The sequence below is a fragment of the Macadamia integrifolia genome, chromosome 2, assembly GCF_013358625.1.
Source record: "Macadamia integrifolia cultivar HAES 741 chromosome 2, SCU_Mint_v3, whole genome shotgun sequence".
NCBI classification, from domain to species: Eukaryota; Viridiplantae; Streptophyta; class Magnoliopsida; order Proteales; family Proteaceae; genus Macadamia; species Macadamia integrifolia.
The window spans coordinates 27,789,442-27,804,391 of NC_056558.1; the positions used below are offsets into that span (position 1 = coordinate 27,789,442).

The 14,950-nt window shown below is 36.9% G+C and overlaps 1 protein-coding gene and 1 pseudogene across 1 annotated transcript; both read right to left on the reverse strand.

Moving 5' to 3' along the window:
• Window positions 1-1,185: 1,185 nt before the first annotated feature.
• Window positions 1,186-5,516, reverse strand: LOC122088016 (adenine nucleotide transporter BT1, chloroplastic/mitochondrial-like). Its single transcript, XM_042657158.1, has 3 exons — window positions 4,521-5,516; window positions 2,058-2,219; window positions 1,186-1,957 (listed from the first exon to the last, which is right to left on the reverse strand). The coding sequence occupies exons 1-3, from the start codon at window positions 5,100-5,102 to the stop codon at window positions 1,484-1,486; spliced, it is 1,218 nt and encodes a 405-aa protein (XP_042513092.1). The 5' UTR covers window positions 5,103-5,516; the 3' UTR covers window positions 1,186-1,483.
• A 3,785-nt stretch (window positions 5,517-9,301) lies between these two features.
• Window positions 9,302-14,267, reverse strand: LOC122061043 (annotated as a pseudogene).
• Between the last annotated feature and the right edge of the window lie 683 nt (window positions 14,268-14,950).

Consider the following 14,950-nt stretch of genomic DNA (forward strand, 5'->3'; position numbering starts at 1 on the left):
ATCGTTCTTAGCATCAGTTACACCCACACAAATAAGGATTGGTGAGGTGAGGACAGGAAATTCGTGTATATTAATTAAGGTAGGTTGGCTTGGAGTCATCTGATGAATGCAGAAGTGACAAGTTTGAGATATTCATTGTTTCACAGGTTGTAAGATAGAGAAAGGATTAGGCATAATATATGTATAAATAACTTACACCTTGGATGTAGCTCCACTGGTCCAAAGGCGTTGTGTGTTAACAGATGTCTCTAGTTTGAGTCTCCTCACGACTGATTTGTTACACCGGTTAAGTGTGGCTATGTGTAATTAGGGTTTGCCCTTGGGCTTGAACTGTAACATTGGGCATGTCTGAGGAGTTCTAGGAGTTCCTTGTTAGCAACAACAAAAAAAAACTCCTCTTCAGGGACTGGGTGTAGGGGTGTGTGCCCAAGTCCGATAGCATGGAGGAAGTAATCTGCGTAGGAACTCAATCAAGATCTACAAGCTACTGTACATGTGAATATCTAAGGTAATAGAAGATCATATACCCCAATTTGTTTTTTCATTACAAACAAGAAATTACCCCGGATATTTCTATGCTTTCCAAAACAAGGCAAAAAAATTAGGTAATCAGTACAGTTGCGTCCAGGAGGGGGGAGATGCATATCTGTTCATTGCATACTCTCTCTCTCTCTCTCTCTCTCTCTCTCTCTCTCATAGGTAAAGGCTGGCATGCTGCTGGGATGCTCAACCTATTAGCTGAATCGTTAACTCGCCAATGGCATGCCTAACCTCTCCCTCTACGCTACACATTTGTGTGACTATTGTGTCAGCACGTAAACCAATGGGAGCCTAAATAGAGGCATCTTAAGCACACGGGACGGCTGGGTCTTTTCATGCCCAACTGTGTCTGAGCGTAGAGGATCCAGGCAGGCAGTGGTTTTTCCTACTCCAGCATGCAAGATGTCATTAACTGGGCTACAAATTTGGTGACCGGTCAGCAACAGATGCCCACAATCGTCACGAGCCCATTATTGACTATTGACTCTATGAGACATCAGAAATTATCCGTATACCTTTTTTTTCTAATGAAATTAATCTCTCTATTTTACATGATCACCAACTTTCACCTTCAGCATGATTTGGCTTTTCCTTTCCGAAAAGAATCCCCTGAGGCAAATTAAAATTTTGATATCAAGTGAAGTCTGGAAACAAAGGTGAAATCTTCCATTGAAATGTACTTGAAACCTGAAAAATTTTCACCACTAAACCAATCTTTGGATCACAAAGATAGCGAAGTTATCTGATTAATCTTTGAAGCTGTCTTCAGATCTCACCTATCTAAAAATAAAGGCTCCTAGAGAATGAATGAGAAGAACCGATAGATGAACCAAAATAAATATATTTTTATCGGGGCCGGCTTTCCTTTCTGTTAAAGATTACACAAAAAATAACTCAGGTATTCACTTGTTTCCCTAATGAGCTCACATTCTGAGACCATTAATTATGCCTCCTCCTCCTTCTCAACTAATATCCTCTTGCATGCCTCATAGCACATGAATGAAATCCCAGCAGCAGGGACTAACTTCATGCAGCTTGGGCCCAAACCTTTATAGAGACCTCCAAGCCCTTCCTGTTCCAGTATGGTTGACAGAGCATGAAGTAAGTTCTTGTAGACCTGCCTGCCACTAAGAGCTCCCACCTGCATGTGCTTGCGAGCCACCTCAAGAGGAAAAGTTGCACTGCTTGCAATTGCACCAGCTGCAGATCCAATCAGAAGGGTCTCAATGTTACCAATTTCCTCCTGCTTGAAGACCTTCCGATAAGCTTTTCGTAGTGTATCATAAGCAAAATAATTGCTAGCAGCATAAGGGACTACTCCTATAAGACTTGGAGTGAGACCCCTGTATAGCTCTGCAGGTCCCTCCTCTCGCAATATTTTCAGGAACGCATCTAACAGGTTCTTATACACGCCTCTCTGCAATTCGATCAAACCAACTGTTAGAGGTAAAAGAAGATTTTAGACTCAATGAATAAAAGAAGACAAACCTAAGATGAATGTTTTGGTTGCTGAATACCTGTATGGTTAGACGAGTCTTGATGAGCTCAAGAGGATAAGTACACAAGGTTGAGCTAACTCCTGCAATTGCTCCTGCAACCAATGAGGCTGGGATAGGGAGTATAGGCTGCTCTCCAGGTTTGGGTGTCAAGTTTTTCCTAACTGTATCATAAGCAAATAACTGCAGAAAGGCATCATTAGCAAGAATTACAGCTACAGAAAAGCAAATAGGAAATGGAACTTTATGACAAATTAGAAGGTGACAATGAATTGGGAAGCTAAGTTCAGAAAGTATTTCTTTTTAAATTTCAACAGTTCGCAGCATCAGAGGAATATATCATATAGCCAAAAAGAATCAAATTCTACCGTTCACACAAAAATTTTGTTCCATAGTTTTCATAAGGAACACATTAGCAGGAAATAGGAATGCAAGCACATTTCAATAATTAAACACAGCATTATGTGTGTGTGTGTGTGTGTGTGAGAGAGAGAGAGAGAGAGAGAGAGAGAGAGGCCTACCAAAAAGCTAAAAAAGAAGGAAGCCACCAACAGTGTGCTAATAGTACTTCAGAACTCTCCACTAGAAAGAATGAGATAATGATAAAAGACAGGAAAAACTTGGTTTTGCGCAAACTGACTTGAATCTTCTCCTGATTACTCTCAAGAGAAACACTTAGTCACAAGACACCACAGAAAGTTTAAACTTATCTCACCTGGTCTACACAACATCAAATATTATCAACTCATACAAGAGGGTGGCAGGAGGGATCAGAAGAAGCTGGGTAAGCTCTAATTGAATTGATGAATCCCTGTGCTTGGAGCTCAACAAAACAAATCTCTGCTTGAAGTCACTCGCATAGAATAGAGAGCAATATTCTTTAGTTGAGCATAGTGGCAAGAGTGAGGTCTCATGGAAAGAGACCACCAACCAAATAGGAAGATACTCAATCTTCAACTTTGGAGCGAGTTCGAGAGCTTCGATCATTAGCAGCAGCCAGAGATAGAAGGAGGGTCCGCCCTAGCTCTTAAGGTGGAATCCAATGCTTCACACCAAGTCAATCCATCCGGACTTCAGACTAACATTCCACCGGCGAAGGGAACGGAGCGACACCCTTACCTATTTTTTCCCACACAACACCCACCCTACCCACCTGCCTTGGGTTAGTGTGAAGCTATCTATGACAGATGCCCATTCCACAACCTTGGAATTTTTTTTCCCTTGTTGTGTTTAGCTGCATACATACCATGAGCTCTCTCCTGTATGTGTCACTAACATCCCTTGAACACTACAATAGGTATATATTATGAACAAATTTGGGAATGAGAGAAATTGATCTTATTGGTAAAAGTGCAAGGAAACTGACTATAGAAGGATCAGAAGAAGAAAAATTTTAAAGCAACACAAGCTTACTTTCTGGTCATCCATGAGATCCCCTTGACCTTTTCCTTCGAGCATGGGATTGCTCCCAAATTGGAGGCATTTTTATTAGAAAATCTTATGACCAAGATTCTGCATTGGGATAACCCAAAACTCTCTCCATGGTGACATCATTCAACTGCTCTTGTAAGACATACATGAAAATCCAGCTCAAAATTCAGTATTGCATTGGAAAAAGCTAATAGAAACAGAGATAAAATAAGGAACAATGAACAAAACATATTAAAGGAGCTCCAGATCCACTTTGACTGTGGTTTGAACGGGCCCATTTGATTTTGGCCTAACTGGGATTATGCAGAAAAATGGTTTGAAAGTTCTATCTACCTGTGCACGCAACTTCACGGACTCTGATGCAACAATAAGTAAATCAGAATTTCAAGAAACAGTGATATGTTTCAAGCTTCAGGGGGGGGGTCAATACTAATGAAGGAGATAGCATGCAGATGACTACTTCTGTGCAAATAAAACGATATACCATGTGATAGTAGAAGAAGAAGGAGTTTGGTTAGGAAACATGTTTCTGCTTGCAGTTCGTTATTAGATATAGCAGGACCAAAGGTGCTGCTTAGGAGCAACAACTTGAGAGAATGTGAAAGACGACAGGCTTGTAGGTAACAGAAGGAATATCAGGGAAATGGATGTGATTGTTGAGGATGGTCACCACCTGTCTAACATACTCTTCAAGTTCCATAAATGAAAACAAACCAAGATTAATGAAAAGAAAAGAGGAGAAGGAAACAATAATATGATAATCACACAAAACCCAACAACATAAAGAAACCCTAGCATCCCCCCCCCCCCCCCCAAAAAAAAAAAATCCAATACCAATTAACAAATTAGTAAAATTGGATGTATAAACGAGCTCAAATACAAAAGACTACCATTTTCAGTAATCCAATCACATGATCACGAAAAAAAAAAAGATAAACATCCTAACCAACACAACTCATAATCAGTCAATTATGCAATAATAATTCATATAATCAAAATATTCGCTACTAGTTTGGGGGAAGGGGTACCAACAAAGAGAAATAATCTGCCCACCTCAATTGCCTTGCTTGGAGCAACACGAATCACATTCACGAAATTACCCCTAAACAGGCCCTTCCATCCATCAGTTTTCATTATAGTCTGGAAGACTTCAGTGGTTGAGTGCCCACTGCTCCCCACCATTAGGTGAGTCCTTATCGTCTCCAAGGGGGCAACCGCCGTTCTCGACACAGCACCAGCAATCGCACCACTGATTAACCTCCTCAAAGAAGGATTTTTTATCTTCACCTTAAGCTTAAGACCTCCTTTCTTCTTCCTCATCAACCCTTCTAATGCCTCCTCAGCCTCACCCACCACCGGCTCTGGAGGAACCCCTACAATCCTGAAACCAAATTCCGGTGACGACACATACTTCACATAAAGGTCTGTGTAGGGGAGCTTCAATCCATTGTCTCTCGAATTCTGTGGATTCGGATTCGGAGAAATTCCAAAACCCATTCCCATCTGACCGACGCTCGCGAATAAGCCTCCTGGGTGAAAAGAGCCCTCTTGGAGACCCCATTGTATATTAATCCCAGGACTGGAGAATAAACCATCTCTTTTATCTTCGATTGCTTGCAATCTTCGACCAGCCATCGATTCCAAGCCAGTAAATCAGACTGCTTTGAATCTATTTTATGTACCAAGAACCATTTTTTTCAAGGATTCATATGGTCTGGACGACGAGGAGCAAAATGGTTGGTGTTAGAGAAGGTGGGTTACTCCTAATCGCCATCTTTTAGCAGAGCCACAGCGAGAAAAAAGAGACTACTTCTTTGCAGGAGAAATCGAAAACGACGACCCCCCAAATTGAGGAGCAATGGGACTTGAGAACAAAGATTGTCAGTGAGATTCTATTCCAGAAGAATAATCGAAGAGGCGGAGGATTCGAGAGGAAAAGGGTGAAAAGGAAAAGCAGAAGCACAGTTGGGAGTTGAGACTGGTATTTCTCAGTCTTCTTGTTTTTTTTTTTTTTGGTAAGATTTCTCAGTCCCCTTCACCCTTGGAAGGAGAGGAGGCGGTGAATCTCTATTTATATTGTTAGTTTTTAACCTATGCTTTGCTCTTAAACAGTGTTACCCTAATTAACCTTTTTCAAAGAATTGTCTTTATAAAAACTGAAATTTTTTAACCAAAGGCTCCTTCAGATCTTAAATTCTTTTTGGAAAATATTTACTATTTTTTTTTTTTTTTTGGTAATTGAAAATATTTATTACTTGATAAAATAGTTATTTGCATACAAAAAGTTAGTTTGTTTTTTTTTTAACCAAAGGCTTCTTCAAATCATACATGTTCTTTTTCGAAAATAGTTTACTTTTTTTTATTTTTGGTAAATGAAAATAATTACTACTTGATAAAATAGTTATTTGGTTACCAAAAGTTTTTTTTTTTTTAGAAAACAATTAAGAAAAAAAAATGCCATAGTTAGAAAATTAGTTTCTCTAAGAAAAACCTAGTGACTCGACCTAATCAAACCTAGTCGGGCGTACCATTGCTCTGCCCTGGGTACGCCTTTTTTTTTTTTACCATTGCTCTTGAAAAAAAAAAAAAACTTATACCATTGCTAACATGCTCAATAATATAAAGTGAACTACAATCAATTTGATGGTAATTTAAAAAGCGACTAAAGTAGTCGAGTTTATAGTGACTCGAGTAAAAAGGTCTAGTTTTATTTGATAGAGACAATTCGTGATCGAGTCTTGTCATTTTTTCATCTAGCCGAGTTTACATGACTCTTAACCAGATTTTCTAGAATTTTGAATCGACTTGGATGAGTTGCCCGAGTCAAAACCTGATTTTTCAACTATACTTGATACTTAAAAGTGAAATTTTCACTCATGATTTACGATATGTTTACTAAAACAAATGAAGGGATAAAAGAAAGGAATCAATTCAGATCCTTGAAGCTTCTTTCTTGAATAAGTTTTCCCAGCTATCTCGGGTTACTTTTGGGATATGGGTTTAAACATTTTTCTAATAGGAGGGAATACAGATGGTTTGTGATTTCTAAAAAGAGAAGGAAAAAAATGTTTTTTTTTTTTTTATAGAAAACAAAAAAATTATATAGATTAGAAATTAAACAAAATTTGTGGATCCTATATCACTTCCTATCCATAGCATTATGTTCTATATCACTTCCTATCCATAGCATTATGTTCTATGACCTTGACAGCCCTAACTAGATTATTGTTAGGATGTTAGGATTTATTAAAAAATGTCATGCGTACAAAAAGTTAGATAGTTATGAAGTTGATGACTTTGTAGGACTCTAAAGGGAGAGCGTTGGGCATGCCACCAACTTTCGATAAGTTAACGACATATTACAAATAATGGTTATCTAAAATTCTCATGCTTTAGTTCGATTCTCTTGATCAGATTTTTCATGGGTTTGTCCATTGAGAACCTCATTAACCTGGTCAGAATAGAAAACATGTAAAGCAATTATGGGTTTAAAAAAAACCGGGTTATGATCCTTCGTGCATCAAAATATCGATCTCTTTTGGAAATAAGATCTGGTAATTTTTTTTTTTTTAAGTAAACAAAATAAGATCTGGTACCTACATCACAGAAGGTATCATAGAAAGTTAAGAAATGCAAAGTCACAAACCACACTTAATTAAACTAACAAGTGGAAGCAAAGGCATGCACAGGACCATCAAACCAATTGCATGCATGTTATAAATTAGGAGAAAAAAAAATAATAATTGTAATATTATCAAAGTTAATGAAATAAATAGAATTTTATTTTCTTGTTTTTCAATATAATATATTTTTTCCTTCGTAAAAGTATATCATTTCACCTGAGTATTTGAAAAATATGTAAGATAATGATAAATTTTGAAGATGACATAATGATAAATTACTTTTAAATTATTTTAAAAATATTTTTTAATCGTGATCTAAAGAGTTTTTAACAATAAAATAAAGGACGTACAATCAAAAGGTCACAACTTCTCAATCATCACTTTTTGTGTGTGTGTGTGTGTGTGTGTGTGTTAACGAGGAACCTCTTGAACCTGTCAAGTTTATGGTTCAAGCCCAAGGATAAGCGCCGATAGTCGCAACCACACCTAACTATGTAATTATAGATTAATAACGAGGAGACTCGAGCTGAAGTCGTATGTTAACACAAAATGTCTTTGGACCAATAGAACTACACTCAGGGTGTCAACTTACCAATTTGGTTATAGATGAATCCTATTAATTATGTGACAAATCAAACTATTATGTTAACCCTATTTGCATTTTGTGAAAAGTTGAACTACTATTTTAAGAGAGACGTTTCATCTCATGCACCACATTAAATATTTAAACATGATAGAAATAAAAATGAAAAGCAAAAACACCAAATAAGGAACTGTTATGGCAAGATATTTGAGACAACTGCATGAGAGTTTTAAGATCATACCCACTTCTAGATTAGACACTTATTTGGGGATTCCATTTATGGGTGTTAAATTGAATTAATCCTACGGCCATGATCTCCTTCACCCGCTTAGCGGTGCAGGAGATTAAATTGATGACTGAGATCATTTGATTTGCTCCGAAAAGGCATCCATGATGTTTATACACCAATTGACTTGAAAGCCAACTTAGTCGAACTACGAAGTTTACACTCATTCACATTGGTTCATTTAGCTATGCCCCGGCTTTTGGCTCAATGGGAAAGCATCATTCTCATCTAGGTCTGATTCGAATCCCTCCGTTGTTTCTTTTTCCTCCCGATAACATTTTCATTCAAATGAAATAGAAGATAATATTTTCCAAAAAAATAAAAAAAAGAAGAAGAAGAAGAATATAGAAGACGGCATATTGTAAAACCTTATTTGATTTCATCATTAATTGCTTTAGGCAACTATTGATACTAACTACTAGGGATTTGTGGATCTAAATCCTTGAGGGCACGACCCTAAGTATTTATGGTACGTTGATATACTTGGAACAGAGGCTGATTACGTAACTTACGCTTGGTATCTGTTCAATGATAGCATGAGATCTTCAAATATCTGAGGGACTTGCACTCCCAATCATAGGGGATGGATAAGATGGACCCCACCTTATGCACTTTTTGCAGGTTCGTTCATTAATGACTTTATTTGAGGGATTGAGACTTGAGAGGGGATGAAGTCGGAGACCATAAGAAACAGTCACCATATGTTTTGCTTTATCTGTACTTTGTGGGTTTATTTTCTTGCTCTCATCATATTTCGTCTTAGGTAGGAGGGAGGGAGAGAGAGAGAGAGAGAGGTCATTCTTGAAAGAAATCAGTCAAGGCCAGTTGGTTACTTCCCAATCCCAGGTGGAGTTGTCTTTTTCACTCTTTCTTTGTTGGTGATTGAGGGTTATGATTTGCATCTTCATATACCTTTTCTTCTTGTAATCTTAGCAAATAATTAACAATATTATTCTATTTATATAATTTTATTTAAAAAAAAAAAAGAATTTGTAATCAAATAGACAGTCAGTACCTTATTGTAATCTGTTGTTTGTTATGAGCATGTGATTGATTTGTAGTGGTGTGTCAAATTGTAGTGGTGTGTCAAATTGTCAACCGACACTTAAACCCGTTAATCTTTTTGCATAGATCGTCATGCTCGTCCTTGCTTAGAGTCTCCATGTAACTGATCCCATTAAGTTGATATAAAGTTTTGGATGTTGTCGTTATTAAAGAAAATTACGTAATCATTATACTATTACTGGTTGGTCTCCACGAGTAAACAATATAAAAGAAGGCATAATCCAAGTTTCTCATTCACTAGAAATGGAAGTTTCAACTGTCTCAACCAAATAAAATATTTTCTGAAACCAATATTTGATATATTAAAAAAAGGGCAGCAAATTACAGCCTAACAAGCTCTAAAGAAAACTTCCCTCCATTAATTCAATAAAATACAAATACTAGATGGGTGATCTTCCTGTGTTGGCTCACTGATGAAAATGAACATCACTCACTCCCCCATTCTCAATCAAGGAGAGGCAGTACTCTATTTAGTACAACAAAATAATAAAGATGCCAAAATAAAAAAAAGAATAAAAAAAGGATAAACATATAATTTTTCATTCTTAACCTGCATATCTGTAATATCAAAATTGCCCCAAAAAATGACTCCTTTTCTTGAGAAGGCACCAGTAAAAACTCTGCAAACCTACCTTAAATTTAACCAGTACAAGAAACTATACTTCCATTTTGTGTTTCCTTTCTTCGATGGTCCCTTTCTAGAAGATCCTTTCTTCAATGCTTTATTGGATTTCTTTATTGGCTTCAATTTGTCTGACAGTAAAGAAGACTTCCCATGCTGACCCTTTTTCTTCCTCTCTCTCTTCACATTGAACATGGTCACAGCCTATTTCAACACAACTGTACAGTTAATTTGAACCATGACACGAAATAAAGCCAAATAAGGAAAGTAACTTTTTAGGCACCAAATTCTTGGTTGAGCAAACTGAATAGCAGCCTCACCTTATAAACATCGAGTATCTCATGGTAGTGCTTGGAGAATAGCTTGTTGAGAATCCTTTCCGTTTGCTGCTTCTCTTGTGCACCCATTCCTGATCCTTCGACAACGGGGAGGAACTATTGTGAAATAAAGGAGATAAAATATATAAATCATTTTTTCATAATGCAGAAAAAGTGTCTGCATGGACAGGGAATGGCCAAGTATGCATACAAACCTTACGAAACTTCGCAGGATGTTTTGCAGGTTTCTCTCCTGGAAGCTTCTTGTCATATTTCCCACCGCTGGCTGTTGCAGTGGCTGCCATTCCGGTTACATTCTCTAGCTCGTCTTTACTGACCTTCTTTGTTGCACTTTGGGTTCCTGTTATGGGTAGTGCTGTGGCAGCTAGTTGAATATGGCTGCCCCAAAAGCTTTAATCAGATCTTTTCAAAAATTCATAGTACAATAAAAGATACCAGCATCACATTATGACATGATTTTCTTTTACTGCTTTAAAATATCAGATCCCATAAGATTTACTCCCCAATCCCAAAGTAATCCCGGTTAGATCCTAATAACCAATCAATTGAATTCTATTGAACTAAAACAAAAGCTGAAGGCTGGGGGGGGGGGGGTTATTCCACTAATAAGGGTTAAATTTGTTGCCAAGTTATATTGTCCGTGGGAATAACTGAATGAGAAACACCCACCACACAATTAGAATGAAGTCATTTACTACAAATGCAATTGAATCACAGAATCTCTATGACGGATTATAATCATCAGTGAATGTTTGGTAAACTGATGCAACTGCTACATTCTCTGGTGACATTATTCATAGTTAGGATGCCTTTAGCCGGCTATCTTTCTTGAACTGAAAAGTATGTTGCGGGAAGGTAGTTTACTTGAATCCACTAACTTCTTATTCATGGTTAGGATGCCTTTAGCTGGCTATCTTTCTTGAACTGAAAAGTATGTTGCACTTGAATCCACTGACTTCATGCAATCTGGTCCATTCAATCTGACGAGAATGGGGCCAACAAGACCAAGGCTTTCTACTTGAGGTGATTGAGTATAGAAAGTGAGTTTGTAACCTCGACTCCATGATGTGATCTTCTCAAAATGCTGCTTTCCAGTTGCTATGAACCCACCAAAGTGAATAAATTAAAAAAAATAATAATAAGGAAGCAGTGGCAATTTTATGATTAACTGGAACTTTGAATACCTTTTGGATTAGTTAACAGAAGCTGGGACGAAAAATTATGTGGTATGGTGGAACTGGCTAACCATGAGCCATGTTGATCGAGCTCAACAGTGAATATGGTAATCATGAGTCATATGTATTGATTAAGATTGAGCAAAAGGATTTTGAAGCATTGAGCTATTAGTAAAATACATCAGAATGCAAATCATACAGAAGATTCCTCTTCTATTTTTCTTTAATGTTTATTATGTAATATTATAGTCGTGGATCCATGTAGCCGATCCTATTTTGTAATATTATGTTATAAGCAATGGTCACCTCAAAGAAAAGCTTCAAGGACAAACCTCGACAAGGCACCAACTTTTGCAGCTTTTTTCAAATTCTGCAACCGGTTCTTTTCTTGCTTCTCAACTCGATTTTTTTTTTCATTTTGTCTCCTGGCAAAAGGATCCTCTCCTGGCTCTGTGGAGAAGGTGATAGTCAGAACACGAACAGATTAATCACCATCAGACAGTATCCATCAGAACCAGTTTAAAACTTCCAAGACTTGATCTTCATAATACAATTTAGATCTAAATTTCATTATGAAACTGTTTGTAGCACATCAGAATGATACCATGATAGAAAAAACATTGAGTAAATTCTCAAGCATACACAGAGGGGGAAAAAAAAAATAATAGTAAACACAGTGAAAGTAAACCAGTAACTTCCCAAGCATATTCAACGATACAGAACAGTTAGAGCACAATCTCAATCAACTCAGTTAACTCAGTGTCATTGGCAGTACATTCCCCACCCAAAGAGAAGAAGGAAAACAAAGATCGGCATGATTAATAACTGAAAAACTTTGACTCTTGCAACTCAAGAAAGGATGAAGCTATAAAAGCAGAGTCTCGCATGGGCTCAGGAAGTTTCTAAATAGTGATAAAAAAAAAAAAGTTCCTAACTAGTGGTTGAAACATATATAAATATCATCAGACATAATATTCAGATAATAGGTAATCCCTTCTGTGCAACCTATATATTCCATATTCTCAATGAGTAAGTGTTTGTGATTCCTTCTATTTTCAAACATCTTCATATGGCGAAAGCCTGCCTATGTGAGACTTTTGGACAAAGACAAACATATTGAAGCATCTACCATTTTCTTGAAAGACAAAATCAACATTTTCAAGAGGCAAGAAAACTGTAACATGTAAATAGTTTTCTGATTGGGTAACTTGCCATGCAAAGTTGCAAAATTGAATTTGTTATATGCCTGGGGGTAAAAAAGAGGAGGGAGCATTTATGTGTGGTACTTATGAGATTTGACGCATGCAATTCAGTTAATAAAAATATAAGGTTTTCAAAAAAAACATTAAGCATAATTAATTTTCCTTTTTTTCTTACTTCGTCCTAACATACTTTCCGAGAAAAAAAAAAAAGATTAAAATCTTGCAAAATCAGAGTTTGTTCTGTGTTCAAAACTAGTTCACAACGTTTACCATCGGTCATCTTGGCCTCAATGATGGGTACATCTTTGTCATCATTTACACGGTCATAGCCCCATGGCGCCGCTTCCAAGTACTGGTTTGTTCATCAAAGACAAGCTTGTCTTTATCGCGGTTCTTTATACCTGCAAGACATTACCAACCAAATATCATAAGCAAACAGCTGTATGAAAAAAAAGACAAAAAGTAGACCTCAAATTTAACACAAACTTAACTTATGGGATCAGATCCAAGCCCCCCCCCCCCCCCCAAACAATCTGTGACAATTTAATTATGCAGTTTAAGAATAGGCAACCAATTTTATAATGAAAGTATTAGTGTCCTATATAGCATAAAAGAGAGTAGCTGAGATGACTAACCTTTCTTTTTGGCAAACAGCTCCCACTTTGTAGGGGGCTAGGGCTTTGGCAGCTGGGTCAGCAGAGTTAATATAAGCAACCATGAATTCATGCCTTGCAAAAAAGAATTTGAAATACTACAGGCGTACATCAAAATATCAAACTTATAATGATAGAACTCAACACATGAAATGCAACAAAGGTACGGCAATGAAGCATGTGCAGAAATAATACTTTGTCAATTATGGTATGGACGTTATTACTGAATCAAGAACAGGTTGAGGAAGAAAGAGAGAGAGAGAGAGAGAGAGGGAGGATAAAAGGCTGACATGTTTCTCCCTAGGCAATCTTGTTGCTGGTGGAGGTAGTTGTACAATAGGCCCATCTCTGTCTTCTGTTGAAGGTAAGTTAAAAATAACATCTGCAATTGCTTGGACAAGCTCAGAGCCCTTTTGGAGGCATTCCTTAACTAGCTCTTCCCTATATAAACCCAAAAGGTCACAGTAAATTCCTTCATGTTCCGACAAGTATCCAGAACAAATAGGCTTAAAATATTTTGCCTATAACAAAAATATTCTTTAGCAGCAATTTGGTGTTTCATTCTTGGTCTAAAATCTACTCACTGGGTTATTAAAGTAACCATTTTCAATTTGCATTCAGAAGACCAACTATACTTATGAACCTGGATTTGAATTTTCTGGTATCTAAAAGCTATAAGAACTTAACTACTTAATTAAGACATAAAAAAATCAGGGTTGTGTGCTTCACTATAATCCTCAGTGAGTACCAGCCTCTCATGTGCCATATCCCTTACCAGCCACAATCATAACATTGTAACGCAATTCCTTAGTTCTTCAAGTATTTCAAGTATCCTTAAAAATACTTATCCCAATTGTTAGCACTAATTCTCTACTGATGATTAGTTTGGTTTCCACAACAAGAAAATTGCCACTAACGAAGACCATGAAACCACATATCAAATAAATAAAATTCCTGAGACCCAAAACAAAGCTCCCACCATTGAAAAAAAAACTCCAGATGCAAACTTAAAACCCAAAAACATGAATAAAAAAAATGGAAAAATAATAATAGTAGGAGAGAGATAAACTTGCAGAGGAGAAACACTAACCTGTCAGAGGGAACAGAAGAGAAGCTGTAATGTGGGTCATACGCCATGAGATTCCCTAGGTCAATCTGGTACTTCAATGTCTCCATCTCCATTGTTTGTAAGCTCCGATTCGACCGCTGCAGTCGAAAGGACAAGCGGCGAGAGTGTTCTCAACTGTTGCAGAGCTTAAATAGGTTGCGATATGTGAATATAAATATTTTTTATTTTATTTTTTTTATAAAATTTGCGAAAATAAATCACAGATTAACCCTGCATTTAGTGGGTCCCGTTACAGGATCAAACACCACGGTTTGAATTCAACCCTGCAATATTCGACTCTTCTCTTTAATCAAACGGTGGAATAAAAAGTACCTGCCCCTGAGGCCAATGAGATCGTGTGCACGAACATCAATATAAAAGGCTCCGGTTGTTCTACGGATAAAAAAAAAAAAGATGAGAAACTTATGAAGATGAGTCTCAAATATTGTCAGGTAGACATATAGTTGCCAAAAAAAAAAAGTGGAGTAGAATTCTATGGGAAATACTAAATAGGAGAAATTGAGAGAAACACGAAATGAATTTTTCAATGAATTATGTATAAGTTATACCAATTTGATAGGATTTAAAAGATGAGGTGAAAAAAAAGTGGTGTGTCATATCACCAAACAGGAGTAAATACATTTAATGAGATTGCCAGATAAATTTTCTATCCTACCTAATTAGACACTCATATTTGTGGTTTCTCCATTAAATAAAGATGACTTTAAATTAAAAAATATTTTATTTTTATTTTACAACGGGCGAGACATTAATTTTGCATCATCTTCTGTTTGGGTGCAGGGGCCACAGGACCAGATAGGTTCTTTT

What these genes read in the sequence shown, in the direction of transcription:
- LOC122088016 (XM_042657158.1), bottom strand. Translation starts at nt 5,102, where the DNA reads ATGGCTGGTCGAAGATTGCAAGCAATCGAAGATAAAAGAGATGGTTTA. An exon ending in CTCCAAGCAAGGCAATTGAG is followed by an intron (nt 2,220 to 4,520) that starts GTGGGCAGATTA and finishes GCCTTTCTGCAG; the next exon opens with TTATTTGCTTATGATACAGT. An exon ending in AGACTCGTCTAACCATACAG is followed by an intron (nt 1,958 to 2,057) that starts GTATTCAGCAAC and finishes ATCGAATTGCAG; the next exon opens with AGAGGCGTGTATAAGAACCT.